The sequence below is a fragment of the Balaenoptera ricei genome, chromosome 14, assembly GCF_028023285.1.
Source record: "Balaenoptera ricei isolate mBalRic1 chromosome 14, mBalRic1.hap2, whole genome shotgun sequence".
In the NCBI taxonomy this organism is placed as follows: domain Eukaryota; kingdom Metazoa; phylum Chordata; class Mammalia; order Artiodactyla; family Balaenopteridae; genus Balaenoptera; species Balaenoptera ricei.
The window spans coordinates 93,656,242-93,673,781 of record NC_082652.1 but is presented as its reverse complement, the minus strand read 5'-3'; the positions used below and the strand labels follow the sequence as shown (position 1 = coordinate 93,673,781).

General features: G+C 62.8%; 1 protein-coding gene across 5 annotated transcripts in view; it reads right to left on the bottom strand.

The window, feature by feature from the left end:
* NFATC1 (nuclear factor of activated T cells 1) overlaps positions 1–17,540 on the bottom strand; it is a 102,368-nt gene that overhangs the window by 50,710 nt on the left and 34,118 nt on the right. For all 5 annotated transcript variants that reach the window (XM_059893743.1, XM_059893745.1, XM_059893746.1 and 2 more), the window contains exons 4-6: positions 8,948–9,150; positions 6,875–7,047; positions 5,089–5,229 (exon numbers count right to left, since the gene is read on the bottom strand). In XM_059893743.1, coding sequence (XP_059749726.1) covers positions 5,089–5,229; positions 6,875–7,047; positions 8,948–9,150 — 517 coding nt within the window. The remainder of the gene's footprint in view (positions 1–5,088; positions 5,230–6,874; positions 7,048–8,947; positions 9,151–17,540) is intronic.

The following is a 17,540-nucleotide window of genomic DNA, read 5'->3' as shown; positions in this document are numbered from 1 at the left end:
GCCGGGGCCCCGCGGACCAGCAGACGCGCCTCCAGAGTGAGGGAAGGTCCAGCCGCTGCGGCACCTCTGAGGCCCGACACCCCGGCCAGGAGCGCCCAGGGGAGCGACACGCGTGTGCTCTCGGGGGCCCGCGCACGGGCCACTGTGGCGTCCCACGTGACACCGACGGCCGTCCACGGTGACCGATGACCAGGACGCTCTCCCTCCGGCCCTCAGAGGGTGACGTCCTGACGCTCCCGCGGGATGGACCTCGAGGACCCCGCTGGGTGGGGCAGCTGGGCCCACAGGACGCCCTGAGCGGGCAAATCCGTGGAGACAGAAAGCGGTCCTTGGCTGCCAGGCTGGGGGACGACACGGGTGACGGCTAACGGGCGAGGCTTCTTTTGGGGTGACGAGAATGTCCTGGGGCACATGTGCTGGGCTCTGAATAAACCCAAGCCCTTGAACTTAAAACGGGTGAGTCGTGCGGCCTGTGAGTTACATCTCAACGTGGCTGACACGGAAAATGAATCCTCCCACACGGCCGCACGCGGCATCGCCACACGAGGTCCTGAAACACGTGGAAGAGGCCAGAGCGGCGCCTTCGCCGGGCCTGGGCCTGGAGCCGCTCCTCCTGCCGTGCCCGCTCCCACCCTGCTGCTTGCTGCCCCTCCCCGGGCCCACTCTCTGCAGCCCTCCTGGGGAGGCGCCCGGAGGAAGAGACAAGTGAGCCGGGCCAAGCCGAGGGGGCACTCTGGTGACACCCCACCCGTGCACAGGACGCCTCCACTCCGCCTACTGCAGCCCCTGCAAGGCTCACAACCGGCCTGCACAGCCCCGCACCCTCCACTGCAGGCGGCCGTGCCCTGGAGGGAGAGGTGCAGCCGGGGCCCGTGAAGGCCAGGGAGGGCAGGGGTCACGCTGAGCCCGCCGCCCGGCCCAGCAGCTGCAGCCCGCTCCCCTCCCCAGCCTCTCGCATGCGGACCCACGAGGAGAGCCCTGCAGGGAGGGGAGGTCCCCGGGGACAGGGGCGAGGGCGCGTCCTGGGACACCGATAAAGGGGAGAGCTTGGAATCGGGAGAAGGGCCCTCGGGCCCCTAACGCCAACAGAGCCTGCGCACCTGACAGGGCCCTGCCCGTCTGCCCATCTCCGCAGAGGGGTGCCGGGGTAGCGTGATCCCTCCCAAGCCTGTTCAAGATGTTGTGTAGTTCAGAAGCGTGGGAGGATCACTCAATTCCGAGGCCAAAAAGTGAGAAGGAGCCTCCTTAGGACAAGAGGGGCCCAGCCGCTGCTCTCGTCCACTCACTGGGGGTCAGTCCCGGGCAGGTCGCAGGCTGGGGCTACCAGGGGGCAGCAGCTCCCACGCCCCCGCCGCCCCACGAGCCCACACCCGGAGGCGTCTCGGCCCAGGGCTACCCTAAGACCGCCCCCCGCAGAGGTCAGCTGCCCATGACCACAGCCATCCTCGTGGACGCGCGGCACCTTCTCCGCCTGCCTTCCCCGGGTCAGCGCCAGGAACGTCTGAACACAGCGTCTCCCCCGCACCAAGTCTTGGCTTCTGGGCGCACCAGCCAGCGGGGTCCGTTCTGTGCAAGTTCCAGAACCCCTGGGGCCAACACCCGGGGCAGCGGGGCTGCAGCCTGAGTGCCAGCTGGACGACCGGTGAGTGACACCCGACCGCAAGGCCCTACCCGAGACCCCCCCCAACGGCAAAGGCCGACCACAGAGGCCAGACCCCAAAAGCCAAAGGGCCGCCGGGCACCACCCAGCCGGGGTGGCCCCGTGACGACCCGACTCTGATCCTCTTCCGTAAAACGGGCAAGGTCTGCGTCTGGTTCAGTGTGGACTCCGGCTCCAGACGCTTCCCCGCAGGAAGCAAGTCCTGCTTCCGTTTTAAGGTCTTAGGAAACCCTGGTCGCGATCTTTTCTTCTGGGGTCTGTCTCTGTTGGGTTTGGGGCTGGGGTCTGGCCGTGTTGGCTTTGGGGCCTTAGTAGGAGGCTTGACAAGGAGGTGGTCTAGTCGCGTGGCAGGCGGTCACGCCTGTGCCTGATGACCCTCCACGTCTACACCCTGGGGGTCCTACCCCCGAGTCTGGGCAGGCTGGGAGCTGGTGAGCCCCAGTGCGGTGCGGCCCCTCTGAGTCTGGGCCTTGAGGAGGCCCGGCGCCTTGCGGAGGAGACCCGGGGGCCACGGCTGCGTCCAGCCACACGCGAGGGCCGGCAAACAGTGTTGTTCGTTGAAGCCGCCAAGTTCTGGTGAGGTCTGTTGTGCAGCAGAAGAAGCCAAAACAGGCTTCACACAGTTTCCAGGAATTGCAGAGGACAGGCCGGGGCTGCACACAGCGGGGACTTTCAGCGTCGGCATCAAGAACCTGGTAACATTCACGGCAACGAAACCTCTGAAGCCTTCCTCTCTCCTGTCTCCAGAAGAGGCAGCTCACCTCCACGTGGGCGCTCTCTCTGTGTTCTCATATGTCAGGCTGTTTCAAATATTCACGCATGTGTACAGATGTGTCCCCCGTGCACAGGTCTGAAGAGAGACCCCCAGATCTTCAGTGGGAGACGGGGCACAGCATCTCACTTCCTGCAGGTGGCCCTGCCATGGCGTCCTGCACCTGCCGCACCCCCTATGTGAGCCTGTGCCGGTGTCCACGCACACACGTGGCCACCGTGGGAGGTGTCATCTGACGCGGAGGCCACAGCTGTCAACCTTGAAGGCCAGGCCCTGCAGCCTCCTGCTGGACACAAAGACCTCAGAAGACTCACAGGACGTTCCGGAAGGTCCTGTCACTTATGCAGCCAGAGCGTGGCTGGTCCACGGCTCTTTGTGACGGGCCCCTCGTCCACAGAAGGGGCTTTGCTTCTACATCCCGAGGGCCGTCCTCCTTCGGGGACCCTGCTCGGTCACCACGATGAGGACACAGGTGACGGTGGGGCCTCAGCCAGGAGGAACGCTGAAACTCTGTGGACGCTCCGAGCGCGGCCCAGTGCAGCCGAGGGGACGTGGCGATGCGGAGCTCGGCTCCCCCCGGCGCCGGACGTGGCGGCGTTCACGGCAGCTACATTCCTGCTCCTGCAGCGGCTGCCACGGGGCCCGCTGCCCACGTCCAGCGGCGCCAGAGACCAGGCTCACTGTGCGCGCCAGCCTCGCTGCCACCAACCAGGGCGTGAAAGAACCTTCAAGCAGACCAGGCGGCCTCCTCGCAAGCCTAGAGGACGATTAGCCTTTGAGTCTAAATGGACTTCAGTGGTTTCTCCCCCCGCAAATCAACCAAGAGAAGCCCAGTGACAGTTCAGCCGGCCAGGCAGCACCGGTGTGCACTCTACTGAGGATGACGGCGGAGGTGGAAAGCGTGTGGACACCTGCCCCCTCCTGCAAACTCAGAACGGGCACGAGTATGCGCGCCAACGGGCCAACAGCCCTGTTCGGACACGAGCACGACGTGACAGGACGCACAGCCGCCTCTTTACGTCTCCCTTGTCACACCGTGTTCACGGGATGTCTGGTCTCCACCCACTTGCTGCTTTCTCGCCTTCTGCCTGCCAGACGCAGAGCCGCTGCAGGAGCGCGCGGGCTGGGGACGGGCCCCGACGTGACAGCGAGCGACGGCGGCGCTCAGCCGGCACGGGGGCCGGGGCGGCCCGGGAGGCCACGTGAGGACGACGGCCGGACATCCGAGGACTCGGCTCCCACCTGCAGGCGGGTGGCCGCTGTGAAGGCCCCGTGACCGGGCCGCGGCGAGCCACGCCAACCTAGGCACCCCACGGGCACCCACGACAAGCCGAGGGGGTCAGGAGACGTCTCACAGTCCCATCCTGGCACCAAGGTCAAAGTCGGGGCTGACGGGCCGAGGGAACAGCGAGGGGCGCTGGCTGGTTCCCACCAGACGTCTCTGTGCGCGCTGAGCATGTGGTGAAGGCGCAGCACCGGGCCTGGGCTCCCCCCCTCCCCCCCCACACACGCACTGCACATGTGCACACATCTAAAGCACAGAAGCTTAAATTATTTCAGAATTCACCTCCTCCAAAGAGGAGCTTTTGGGGAACACAAATTCCTCCCCTACCATTGTACTTGGTCGGGTCTGCTCCATCCTCTAAAACAGTTTCCAATCACATGTGTGATCGTACAGGCAGAACAAGTTAAACGTGAGAGACTTTTAAGCCCATTTTGACTGAAGTACTTAAGTTTCCGGCAAACTGTACAAAATCAACCCCATTACGGAGGCTGAGTGCCTCCGCGGTTTGCGGTAATCAGCATGAGCCCCGCTCCGGCGCTCGGTGGGGGGACCGTGGCTGGGAAAGAGAAGGAGAGGAACAAGGCAGCAGGCCCGGACCCCACAGGAGCCCCCTCCCCAGCCTGGGGGCCAGCCCCCTGCAAGGAACCCGCCCCAAAAACAAACTCCGGAGTCTGAGAGAGACAGAAGGTCCACACGCTCCCCTTATTGCCACGTGGCCACGTGGTTGGGCCGGCGTCCCGGGGCAGGAGCCGTGCCGCCCCTGCGTCTCCCCTGCAGCACAGCGAGAGACTCGTTGCCTGGTTCCCCAGACACCAGAGGGAGGAGACCCTCTCCTTCAAACCTGCAGCCCCCGTTCCCGAGCACACGTGCAGAGGCCCACACAGGCGCGCGCACACGCACGGAGTGGCCCAGAGACCACCGTCACTAAAAGAACAGCATCTGCCTTTGCACCCTGGGGTTCTGTGCTGACAAGGGCGAGGGCCTGAAGGGTGCCACGGGGGTGCAGCAAGGTCTCCGGGCCCCAGTGGGGTTCCGCTCGGCTACCGTGGCCGCTCCGTGCCCGGGCGCCTGCCTCGGACGGTCTGTGGTTCTGAGAAACGAGAAGACGCGTCCGCGCGGGCAGGCCCGGCAGCAGGAGCTGGTCGGAGCCCACGAGGGAGGCGCCCGCTAGCCAGGCGGACGCGGGGCCGCCCCTCAGCAGAGCACAGCCTCCTGGAGGCCCCGCACCTACAGCCCCTCTACGGCCGGCACCGCGTGCAGTGGCCCAGGACTGTGCACTGCACCCGTGGCCGCCGGCGCCCACCTCCTGCCAGCCAACCTCCGCCGGCGCCCTAACGGCAAGGGCTCGATGTCGGTTTTAAAAGAAGATACCTGGTGCTTTCTCCACGAAAATGACCTTGGAGTCCTGCAGAAAGTTGTGGCCGGACAGGACCATCCTCTTCCCGCCGAGGACAGGGCCGCTGGCCGCGCTCTGCTTCTCCACGAGGGGCAGCTCCTGGGCCGAGCGCTGGGCTGTGTGGGGCAGGAGAGCAACGGGAGTGAGACGCCCAGGCCCCTCTGCTTGGCCCTCCCGGGGGCGGCCCTGCTTTAAAAGGGTTTCTGGGTGAGCAGTGCGACCCGTCCCTGGTTCACAGAACAGAGTGGCCACTCGTGGTCCGTGTCTTCACAGCCTTACTCCGGGGTGGAGTGACACGGAAGGCAGCCACGCCTCTGACTTGTCCACGTGGAGAAGGCTCACCTCTCAGTGGAGAGCGTGCACACGCGCGTGTGCGAGCCAGTGAACGCGCTCTGCTAGGGTGACTGACTGCCCATGGGAGGGGCCTGGGGAAGCCGCGGGGAGTCCTGCTGCTGATGGGGAGGACACGGCCCGCCCGCCGGGAGCAGCAGGGAGACCCCGGGGCAGGCGCCCCCAGCTAGGGGCTGGGATGTGGGGACCCGTGCGAAGCGGGCTCTGGCCTAGGGGCTGGCGGGCCACAGGCGGCCGAGCTCAGGCTGTCGGGGAGGGCGGGACGGGCAGAGGCCAGACGCGGGAGGCGGCAGAAGTCTGGCAGGAGCAGGGGTGAGGCCGAGCCAGGCGTCCTGACACGGTCACCCAGCAACCAGGGGACCCGGGAGGGAGGGTCCCGCTCCATCTCACGGGGAGGGGACCACAGGGCAGGAAGGCACAGCCATCTGTGGCAGACGCCACGGCCTGGGGATGGACTTCTAGAGCCTGGACGTGAGGGTCCACAGGAGCGGGGGGCAGGGGTGAGAAGGAGGCGAAGACCACGCGGCGGAGAAGGGGCTGCGGCGGGAGGGTGCCCCATCGCCGAGGTCTGGCCGACGCTCAGGTCAGAGGCCAAGGAACCAAGCCAGGACGTTCCCACCGAGACGGGTGGGTGGCTGAGCCGCGAGGTCGGGGGTGTCCTGAGACAGCCCACACCGGTGGGGGGGGCGGTGCTTCAGAGATGAGAGGAGGAGGAGGGCGGGTGGAAAGGCTCTCGCTGGGGCAGTGGCCAGTGGAGGGTCTGGTCCCCCCCGCGTCCGGATGCCGGGTCGGGGGCGGGCACTGGGGGGTTTCCGTACGGAGCTGAACCGGTCGCCCGACTTGCTAACAAAAACGAGCAGAGTCACTGCAAGGGGACGCTGACCCCAGGCCTCGGCTGTCCCAGCCCCCGGAGGGGCTGAGTGGTCAGGAGCGTCCAAGCCTGAAGCATCTCACCACCTATGCCTGTCCCCGCACACCGAAGGCAGCGAACCCAGCGCCACCGGGCACAGAGGCCTGGGTTACGGGCAGGCTTGCAAACTTAGGTCCCTTCAATCCAACAGATTTCAAGGCCAAAATGCCACTTTCTCAAGTTCCCTGAAACGTGCGGGTATTAAGTCAAATTCGGTCACCGCAAACATCTCGGTACCTCGGGACAAACTTCCTTTCCCTCTCACGGCCTCCTGCAGGTGCCGGCAGTCGGCGGCAGCCCTCACACCACGCGCGCACAGGAGCTGCGGGCGCCCTGGCCAGGGTGCAGGCGTGTCCGTGACTGCGCGGGAAGGCGCGGGTGCTGGGTGGGAGGAGCACGGCTCGGAGGCTGTGCGCACGAGAGCCAAGGCGCTACTGGCAAGGAAGCCTGCGGCAGGGGCTGGCGCCGCTCGGCCTGGAGGCAGGGAGGGCGGCACTCACAGCACTCGATGGGGTTGGAGGCGACCTGCAGCGACAGCGTCCGGCCGTGGGGCTGCGGGACGTGGACGCGGAAGACCAGCCTCACCCGCGTGTTCTTCCTCCCGATGTCCGTCTCCCCCTTGCGGAGCTCGATGTCAGAGTTTCTGAGCTTCAGGATCCCGGCGCAGTCGATGCTGCCGGAAACAAGAGTCTACGCTCGGCCCCGGACCCCTGCCCCATCCCGGGCGACCGTGCACCGCAGGGTCTTTGCGGCCCTGCCCAGGGGCCGGGGCGGCCAGACACCCACCCGTCAAGTGGGCTGGGGCCGAGGCAGCGGGAGACGAGCCAGCCCCGGCCTCAGGCGCCCGGGGCCCAAGCAGGCAGAGCTGCCACACGCTCAGGGCTCCAGAAGCCCCAGCCCCACCGCCCTGGGCTCGCGTGGACGCCCCGGAGCAGGACGCGGCGTCCAAAGAAGGCTCCCCCGGCGGCTCCGAAAACCTCCTTCCACTTAAGATTCTGGCAGCGTCCCCCTTAACTCAGGATCCTGAGTCTTCTAGGGCCTCATATGATTTCACTTAATTTCATTTAACTTAACAGTTCCATTCAACACCAGACTCCAGCAGAACAATCCAGGCGTCATTCATCAGATGGAAACCAGCCCTTTCCCTCTGTCAGAAGCTAAGGAAATGAGGCCGCATGATGCCTCTAGGTCAGGACCACAGCCCAGCCCGGAGCAGCAGCAGGGAAGCCCTGGCCCTGGAGCCCAGGCCAGTCCCGGTCCCATGGTGTCTACACCGTCTCTGGGTTGGATGGTGTTTTGGTAAATGCAGCCACGGAAGGAACAGCTGCCGCTGAAGGAACCAGCAGTTCTCTCAAACCATCTGCCCTGGTCCGAGGGAACTGTGATTACAGCTCTTGAAGCAAACCCAAGGATTTAGAATGAATTCCCCCAAATCCATGAAAAGCCAACATGGACAGAAGGCCTTCCCTTTCTTATTTTTTTTTTTTTTGTTGTTGTTGCGAGCACGGGCTCTAGGCTCGTGGGCTTCAGTAGTTGCAGTGCGTGGGCTCAGTAGTTGTGGCTCACGGGCTCAGTAGTTGTGGCTCACGGGCTTAGTTGCTCCGCGGCATGGGGGATCTTCCCGGACCAGGGCTCGAACCCGTGTCCCCTGCATTGGCAGGCGGATTCTTAACCGCTGCGCCACCAGGGAAGTCCCTCCCTTTGTTTTTGACTTAGAGGGTTTATGAGTTACAAATAACTTATCAAAATCCCACACAAAGCTCTACACGATGTGGCTTCCGCACTCTCTCCCTCACCCGCCACAGCCCTGGGCTCCTCGCTACCCCACGGACGCCCCAAACTCACTCCTGCCTTGGGGCCTTTGCACTTGCTGCCTTCCTGCAGGGTCAGCTCTCGGCTTCCGTGCCGCCCCCCACAGACACTCGCCCCCAAACTCTCCAACAGGCCCCCCGTGCTAATGAATTCCTGCCTTACGTCCCCCGCCCCAGAGGCCCCCAGGAGAAGGTAAGTCTTGTGGGACAACCGTGTCCCCTCTCTCTGCTGCATTCACAGCTCAGGAGTGAAATGCACACAGCAGTCACTCAGTTCAGGAAGCCACAGGCCGTACTTGGACAAGAGAAGATTACCCTGCAGCTTGTTAACCAATTCACCTCTAAACTACTGAGTCAGATCTGACCTGCACATTCCAGCTGGCCACATCGGAGATGCAGAAACCCTCAGTGAAAATACGGCCCAGACATACTGGTCTCTTTAACGTTTCAATGTTTGCCTTTTAACCATTGCTCTAACTTCCACAGAGCATTCGCAGAAATAAATGGGTGCCACGTTCACACAGGGAGGAAGTACTGACAGCTGTGAACTGAGATACTTAGTTTAAGTGGCAACATGCACAGGGGCTGAAACCCTAGGAAGAAACAAATCCGCTGTCATAAATATTTGTAAAGTTTACCGAGGTGTTAAGCCCAGGGCACCCAGGGCCCCTGAGCTGAGGAAATGTGGGGAGAGATGCAGGCGTGCAAGCGCCCCCCCGAGCCCCCGCCCCCGCCCACCGAGCCCCCGAGGCCGCGGCTTACATCGCACGCATGTTGTTCTCCGGCAGCAGCGGGATTTCCAGGACCTTGGTGTTGGAGAGGATGGCCTCGTGGCTGGTGGTGGAGACGGTCTTGCCGGTGATCCGGTGCACCTGGTAGAAGGCGTGGGGCCTCAGCAGCCGGTCGTCCGCTGTCCCGATGAACAGCTGCAGGGTGAGCGGCTCGCTCTCCATGTACCCGTGCAGCTGGGGAGAGAGGGGGGCAGGCCTGTGAGCGCCGCGCCGACGCCCGGACCCACCGTGCTGCCCGCGCAGAGGCTGGCGCAGAGGGGCGCGTGCGCGGGCCGAGGCTGGTCCCCCCGCCCCTCCTGCGCCTCGTGCCCCGAAGTCTGGGGCCTCTGCTCCGCAGTCGGTTCTGAACACTTGGCTGCCCACGCTGGGACACACGCACACAGACGTGCAGTGCACACCTGCACGCGTGTACCTGCATCCCAGGAGCACACGTGCCCCGTGCCCGGGGCAGCGACAGGGACCCGCAGGAGGGGCAGATGGGAAGCAGAGCCGGTCCCTCCGGGCCACTGCCTCCTCCTCAGGCCACCCCTCTGCCCACGCGCGGGCGACACAGCAGCTCGTGGGGCCCCACCCGAAGCTGGGCCCGTGCCAAGCCCTCCGCACAAGCCTCCCCTGATGAACTCAGACACTCGCCCAAGAGGACGCCATCCACTTTCCCCTGCTCAGTCCAGTCCGAAGCAGCAAGCAGGATGCTTGCAAACAAGAAACCAACAGCATCGGCCCTTTTTCGCCTGGCTTGGCAGGCGGTGGCTGCGTGCTGCCCTGGTGCCCGTTGCAGGCGCCCCTGGCCCGGCTGCGGGGAGCCCCAGGTCGTGGCCCGTCTGCCACCAGCATCAGACCCACCACGGGGGGTGGCGGGGGCCGCGCGTGGCCGTTCCGATCGTGTGGGCCGGCCGGCTGGGCGCACGGTCTTGAAGACACTGTGTGTGGGCACGAAACCCAGTGAGACTCGGGCCCCAGAACCGGAACGAGCCCATCGTGCACGAGGAGCCCACGGGAGAGCGCTGGCCCCGCATTTCAGGAGCTACACCGGCCGCCGCCGGGCCGACCACCATGGGCGCAGGCCAGAGCCCTCCTCGTGCCCCTGCACCTCCAGCCGCTGCCTCCCTCAGGGTGAGTCCTCTTCAGAACTGAACTTGACTCGCCTTTTCCGTCCAGGTCACAGCTGACTGTGCTCAAGAGGCAAATCCTGAAGCAAGCAGGCAGCTTCCACAGGACCCCTGGGGCTCAGCCCCTCCTCCTGCAGAGGCAGGCGACCTGCGTCCAGCCAGAGCCCCCAAGGGTCCCGACGCAGGACCCCCGCGGGAGGGGCAGCCCCACGAGCGGAAAGGCTCAGTCAGCACAGCTGTGCGGCTTCTCGCGTTGTGGTCACGTTCTCCCTGGACTAATTTTAGCCGCTCTGACAACAGGTAGCAACTGTAACGCAGTCTGCTGGGCCAAACTAGTGCCGTCCCCGAGAGCGCTGTCACTACTTCCACAGCGGCAGAGGCCCTGGAACGGCAGTGCCAACGAGGCCACCTGCAGGCCCCGGACCCGCCTGCTCCCCCGCGGGATTCTCAGGGGGTCGGGAGCCCCTCCCAGCCCTGCGGCCGAGCGGAAGCCACGGAAGAACCAGCCCCGCAGTGGGGTTGTGGTCGGGTCCATGCGCCCCGTGAGCCCCGTCCGGGCTCCGTCTCTGCCCTGTGGGAAGGCGCCCTGACGCTCACCTCACAGCCCACAGGGAAGAAGCTCAGACTGGATGACCAAGACCTTCCAAGCCGCACTGGCTCAGGACACGGAGGGGGCCGGGGCACAGCGCAAAGGGCCAGGCTGCCAGGTGACCGAGGGAGCACAGGAGGGGCACGCGTCAGTGACCCGAAGAAACGGGAAACCTCCGGTCCGGCTGCAGCTGACCGCGGTGACCGAGATCCTGCTTCTGTCTCTACGGGTCATTTTTCCAAGTTGGGATGTTAGAATGGAAGCTGAAGCTCCGTCCAGACGAACAAGTCGGCATTTTGCTGGAAGGTCCGGTGCTGGGCGCTGAGCGCTTTCTCTGGCCTGGGTGTCCCGCCCTCTGTCCTCCTTGCGGAGAACTCACTGTATGCTGCCCTGGCTGGTTCTCCATTTCTTTCTACGACATCCAGATAGCAGCGTCCGCCCCGTCCCCCCCACTGCGGCCTCCCCAAGCTCTCCTCCGTCCCTGCGTTTGGGAACAAATGTCTCTTCAACCCAGAGAAGCGAGCGCCTGCTGTTTCCAGTGTGGCTCAAGTCAGCAGCCAACCGTTCATCGAGGCCGCGCTGACCAAGACCCAGCACTGCGCCGACTTCACTTAAGAACGAGATGAAGCCACGTGTAAGTTTTCAGAGCTCAGAAGACAGTCCCAAACAATGACAGGCCGTTCACGGGAGACTCACAGGCACTCAGCAAGCAGGGCGCCAGGGCCCGCGCGCCACCCACTTGGGGCCCCCGGGAAGGATGTGCCTGGGCGCCAGGCCACTGGTGGCGCCTTATTAGGGCGGGGCCCCCGCAGGGTCAGCGGCCCCTTCCACCCCGCCCCGTCTCCCGGCCAACGGGGTCTGCGTGGGGTCGCAGCTGTGGGCAGGAGACAGCAGGCCACGAGCCAGGACTGGCCACTGCTGGACCGCAGCCCCCGATGAATGAATTTACAGCTACAGGTGAACGTCCAGCAGCGCTGAGGCCCCCACACGAGCTCACCACGGGTGTCCGGTGTCTGTGGGCATCTCCGGAGCATTCTGTAGCACCCGATTAATATTGAACAGCCCACGTTTGTCGCAGGCTGTGGAGTGGCTCCCAGGGGTTCTGAATGTCACCCTTGAGATTGTCTGGAGACGAGGAGGAGCTCCATGTAGGACAGGTGTGCACCGACACACGTGCACATTCACACTCAGACACGCGCGCACGCGCTCCAGACTTGCTCTGGAGTTCTGCAGCTGGTCGGGAAGATCTTATTTCCTGGCTGGCAGCAGGAGTTTCATGCGTCAGGCTCCCTATTTCTATCGTTTTCATCTGTGACGTGGTTCCAAGCACCCACGGATGTGCTCATATTCAGAGTGGTTCCTTCCTATTAAAATAATCGAGCTTTCATCATCCTGACCCACAGGTGTCTGGCCCATATGGACCAGATGAGTGTCTGATGGGCATGTGCACAGAGGAGGGGAGTCGGTCTCAGGCCTGCGGCTGAACCCGAGTGGCCGTGGCGAGCAGAGAACTGGCGGAAGCATCAAGTTTACCGAGAGACCCACCCGTCCACTCGCTGTCGTCCTGGCCTGCTGTGCCTCCCTCAAGGCCAGTGCAGAGCCGTTCCTGCTCTAAGGCCGTCACACAGAGAACCCGCCAGGAGCCACCCGGCTCCCGATGCTCATTTCAAGGTGGGTCCTGCTAACATGGCTTAATTCTGCAGAAACAAGACGCCGCTCCTGTTTGAACTGAAGAGCTTGTTTCCTGTGTGGACACATGAGCATCTCTACACACACAGAGTTCAGCTGGGGGGGAACCAGGACCAGCTTGCCGGGTCCACCCAACTTCTCCCTGCTGGGGAGCGTTGAGTCCAGTCTTTTGACAATTTAACGAACCTCCTAAGAAACCTGTACTCTGTGCTGGACTTGACCTACATTTTTAAAACAGGAAATGTAAAAATAAAATCAGAGACTGATGAAGAAACAAATTTTGCCTCTTAGTATTCCATTTTGTGACATTTAATACAAGAATATGTAAATGAGTCTTTGGCTAAGACTGTCTCTTGTGTGGCCAAGGCGTATATTCCTCCCAGCCCCCAGGCCGGCACATGGCCTGGCCGGGGTCAGACGATTTGAAAATGACAACTTCAAATCCCACGGGACTCACACTGGGGCCCTGCTCTGACGGCACGTAGGCTGCAGCGGACTGTGGGAATAACTTTGCCTTTTTAAAAACATGCCATTTCAGTGAAAATGGGAATATTTAAGGTTTAACCCAGAAGGTAAACATCTATTATTTAAAACATGAAGTTCACTTTAAGAGAAGTAATTTAAATACTTCACATGTTCCACTGCATGGGTTTTCTGCCCCTGGCACGTTCTACTATCTGTCAAAATAATATTTATAAAATTACCTGTCATAACAATGACCTCTCTTTGCTTCAACCTAAACTAAACAAAATGTGCTATTCCATTTTCAAGGTGTAAGGCCTGCTGAGTTTCCTACACATAAAAATGTTTGCTTTTAGCTGCTATGCTCACCTCGCTCTTGCACGGCAGGATGACGGGCGGAGGGAATGACTGAGGCCAAATTTACTCGGTGCTGAAATTCCCACAGCGCAAGCCCACAGTGGCAGGAGCGTCGTACAAAGGACCAGTTAATTGAGGGAAATTACTTTCCACTAAGTTTCGAGATGGTACAAACATACACCGAGCAAGAGATCCTTGTGCACAGCGCAGCAGGCAATTTAAAGGGAAATCATGCATTTAACCCAGATGTAAAATTTGCATCTTTACACAATACCCAAAGGAACTCTGCAGGAAGGAAAAAATCCAGCTCACAAGCTGGTTCCACTTTTTTCAACCCCAATTTTCCCAGTACTGGATTAACTTAAGAGACTGCGTCGTGTGAGCTTTCGGTCTCCAAAACCACAGGAGAGCTTTCCCCACAGGGCGCCCCCTGCCCCCCACGGCCCGGGAGGGAGGACAGGCCCAGGGCATGCGGTCAGCTCACAGCAGACCAGACCTCAGGCGGGCAGGGCCAAGGCTGTGCTCCCGAGCCCTCCTTCCCCGGGACGGCCTCTCTGAACTCACTGGAAACACTGCACGATGGACGGGGGCAGTGGCCACCCCCAAGGCCTACGGGGCGGGCAGAGGGCCTGGCCCTTGGTGTTTATCACCAGCGCCCAAAGGGTGGCCTCGGGCAGGGCCCAGACGAGGGCTGACGGAGGCGCTGTGCGGGCCGAGGGCACTGTCTGTCAGACACCCACCCACACGTCCACGCGACGGTCACTGGCCTGCTGTCGGGCCAGCCCTGCCCGGGCACCTGCTGCTGCTGAGGGGACGGCCACCACGGCCACCACGGCACCATCATGAGTCCCGCTGGGCAGGGCCCGGCCCACAGCAGGGCCGAGCTGGCCACCTGGGCTGACCAGAGCCCAGCGTCCCGCGGACCCGTGGAAGAGAAGGAGACTGGAAGCCTGGCTCGGCGAGACGGCGCCGCCGCACCCTCGAGTGTGCAGGCGGGGTGCTCGCGGCTCCCCAGCTGCGTGCTGGGCGGGGCCCGCGCTCAGGGAGCCAGCAGCCCCCCAACCCAGAGCGCCCCCCAGAGACAGCGCCGTCTGCAACGCACAGCAGGAGAAGGGGTGGCCAGGGGGACCTGGACACGCGGTCGCTGCTCGAAGCCATCCGCCTGCCAACCGGGCGCAGACACTGGGCCCCAGAGCTCGGGCCGGCGCGGCCTCCGTGGCCCTCGTCCTCTTCCTGCCCAGGGAGGGCAGGCTGCGCAGTGGGCGCACCTCCCGACGTCCCTGTGCCGGGCGGCGCCCCAGGAGGACGACGCCCGGCAGGCCCTCCCCGCGGACAGCTTGGCCCGAAGACGAAGGACAGGGCTCTGCACGCGGCAGCAGGCTGGGGGCTGCCAGCGGGAGGGAGACCCGGCCCCGAGGCAAACGGAGCGGGGATCTCCCACCGGGCCACCCCCCAGCCGAGGGTACTGGACTCAGCCGCCCGTGGTGTGGCCCCCAGGAGACCATGGAGCCCCGGTCAGAGGGGAGGGCCGGCCAGGGCCACAGATTTCCCTGTTTTGTCATTTTTATCAAAGACGGTGGTTTCTCACCATTATCTCCGTTACACCGTCTGGCACCCACCCCCCTCCCACCTGCACCGCGTGTGAGTGTTCTGACAGCTGCGATGGGGCCGGGGTGCAGACGCATAGCTCTGAACTGAAACGGTCCGGCACACGGCTCTGTCCTCAAAAGACACCAGGAAAACCTCCTGGGATAATGCAGAAACCATAGCAGAATTATGGACAATCATCAGAGGTTCTGTGCCCGAAGCGACTTTTATTCTAAAATTTCCGCAGCCTGGAACACAGAAGCCAAAGCTTTTGAATTAGAAGACTTTTGGAGGCTGACGATGTTGTTTATTGCTCTGAAAAGGTTTCCACTGCTGAGCTACTCGCGGACTTTATCCCCCAGTGACTGTATCGGCTGCAGGAAAACTTGAACTGCGCTGTCCTCAGTTCTGCTGGCCAATGAAACTCTAAAACAGGTGTTTAAAAACCAATGTGCCGTACCTGAGACCGAGTGTCTGTGCCGTGTGTCAGCAGACAGCAACAAAATCCCAGCTATCTTTCCTATTATTGTTACTGGCACCTTCACTGCATTCTCGTGCTGACACGGTGCGACTCCACTGAACACCCTTACCAAGACCACGCAGGCACAGGCACCTCTTTGCTTTGGGAGGAACATAAATGGCAACCCCCCCCCCCCACCCGCTCGGTGCCCTGAGCTTCCGCAGAGCCCACTGTGTCGCGGGAACAATGGCAGCAGCTCCCGCGACACAGGTGTGTCTACAAAGAGTGAGACTGTCCAGGCCTGTGTGCGCGGCCGGCCCAGAAGGAAACGGCCACCTGCCCAGATGCTGCTGGAAGAGCAGAGGGCAGCTGCCGCATAAAAGATTAATCCGCCCCACGGGCAGGTCAGCGGCGTTTGGCTGCCAGACGACCGGGGTCCGGGCTAGGGCCAGACCTGCGTCCGAGCGCTGTCTCAGCTCCCGGGGTAGTGGGTGGGGTCTGGGCTGGAGCAGGGCTGCTGCTATCGGGCAGTTCTGGCCCTCAGCTCCTCCCTGGGCCCAAGGAATTTCTTCCACTAGCACCGGTTTCTCTGGCTTTTGTGAAAACCTTGGCTTCCAGGTTAACGATCCCGTCTCAATCCGGTTTCCGTAACAAAAAATGGAGCGAAGCTTTGGGTAAAACAGAGCATGCCGTGGACACCAGATAAAAGAAAGCACTGCTGTTTGTCCGCAGTATTCAGACACTCCCAGGAAGCCTGTTTCTTGAAATGCTGATGCTTCTGGACCCAGGGGTGCGGGGTGCTACAGGAAATGAAAAGTGATAACAGCCGACTGGCTGATTGTAACGATCTGGAAAGAATGACTGGTTCCTGGTGTGTTCCTTCCTCGGTGTCAGCTCAAACGTCGTACATAATAGAAAAATACCTGTCCTGGTCTATGGGGGCAAACCTGAGCCTCAAAGCCGACCACCCTAAAGAGAGGCCCCTGCACCACGCAGGGCACGAGGCCGGGGCCGGGACCCTGCCTTGGGCCAGCCCGGCCTCCCAGTCTCCACTGCCTGGGCCAGGGTGGTCCCCGCATCCCCCCGCCAGCCACCCGGCCGGACAGGGGTTACACTGGTCACTCATAACTGACAGGAACACAAATTACAAACCTAAAGTGCTGTTTAGGAATTGACAGGCCTCCACCGAGTCTCACGTTTCTGCAACCTATTAATTATTCACACAGGCCTGGCCTCCTGTGTGACGGGCTAGATGCTATCGAGCAGGTTATTTTGGTAACTGGGTAAACAGAGCTTCATCCTTTGACCCCTGGGTCAGAGGTCGTGACGACCCCCAGCTCACTCCCCCAGCCCCCACGGGGCGGCAGGAACCGGGGACCTTCCCGGAAGGGACCTCTGCCCTCGGGACGGGGACCGGGCATCAGGGATGCAGCACAGCGGGCAGGGAGGAGGGACGGCCAGGCCTGGACAACAGCCCAGGAGGGCAGGAGGGAGACGGGGACGCAGCGGGAAGAACAGCGAAGTGGACAGAATCGGCCTCCTGGAGCTGCACCTTTCTCTTCGGACGGAGAGGGAGCACGGGGACCCAGGGACCCCTCTGGGGACGCGTACCCTGAGTTATCAGCAAGGACACTGGAAAGGCAAACTCCACACAGCCCGACGACGCCCTCCGCTCTCCCTCCCCAGGGAGAAGGTGGGGGAATCTCCCCCCTCAGCCCAGACCCACTGACGGCAACGGCAGGGAACCAGCTGCGGCTGCCGTCCGGGCGCTGAGCGCAGACGCGGGGCGGGGTGTGAGCAGGACGGGCTGGGAGGCTGGACGGAAGGGAGGGCCCCCAGACGCACCCAGAACACCTGGCCCCCGGGGTGGAGGGGCCGCCGCACCCAGAGACCCTCGCCCACGAGCAGACTAACGGGCCGAGGAGGCCGGGAGGGGCCCAGCAGTCATCCCGCCGGACAGTCGGTGTGAGCCCTGCAGCTCAGGAGACACAGAACAACGGTGTGAAGCACCAGCTCTGATTGCTCCGGGTCGCTCTGTCCTGCTGGCACCACCGGAAAAGGCCTTTGCATCTCCGTCGGAAGCTCCCGGGGCTCCTGCATCTTAAATCCCGGGGCTCCTGCATCTTAAACCAGCGGCCCATGGATTTACACACACACCCGGGGCGCTGGTGGCAGAAGGTCTGGACCGAGGACACGAGGGGCCCTGGGCACTGGGAGCCAGGACACCCCACCCTGCCCCCAGCTGGACGCCTCCCACCCAGGAGGATTCTACGTGTGTCTGAATCCTTTGGCAGTAGGGGAAAAGGCACGA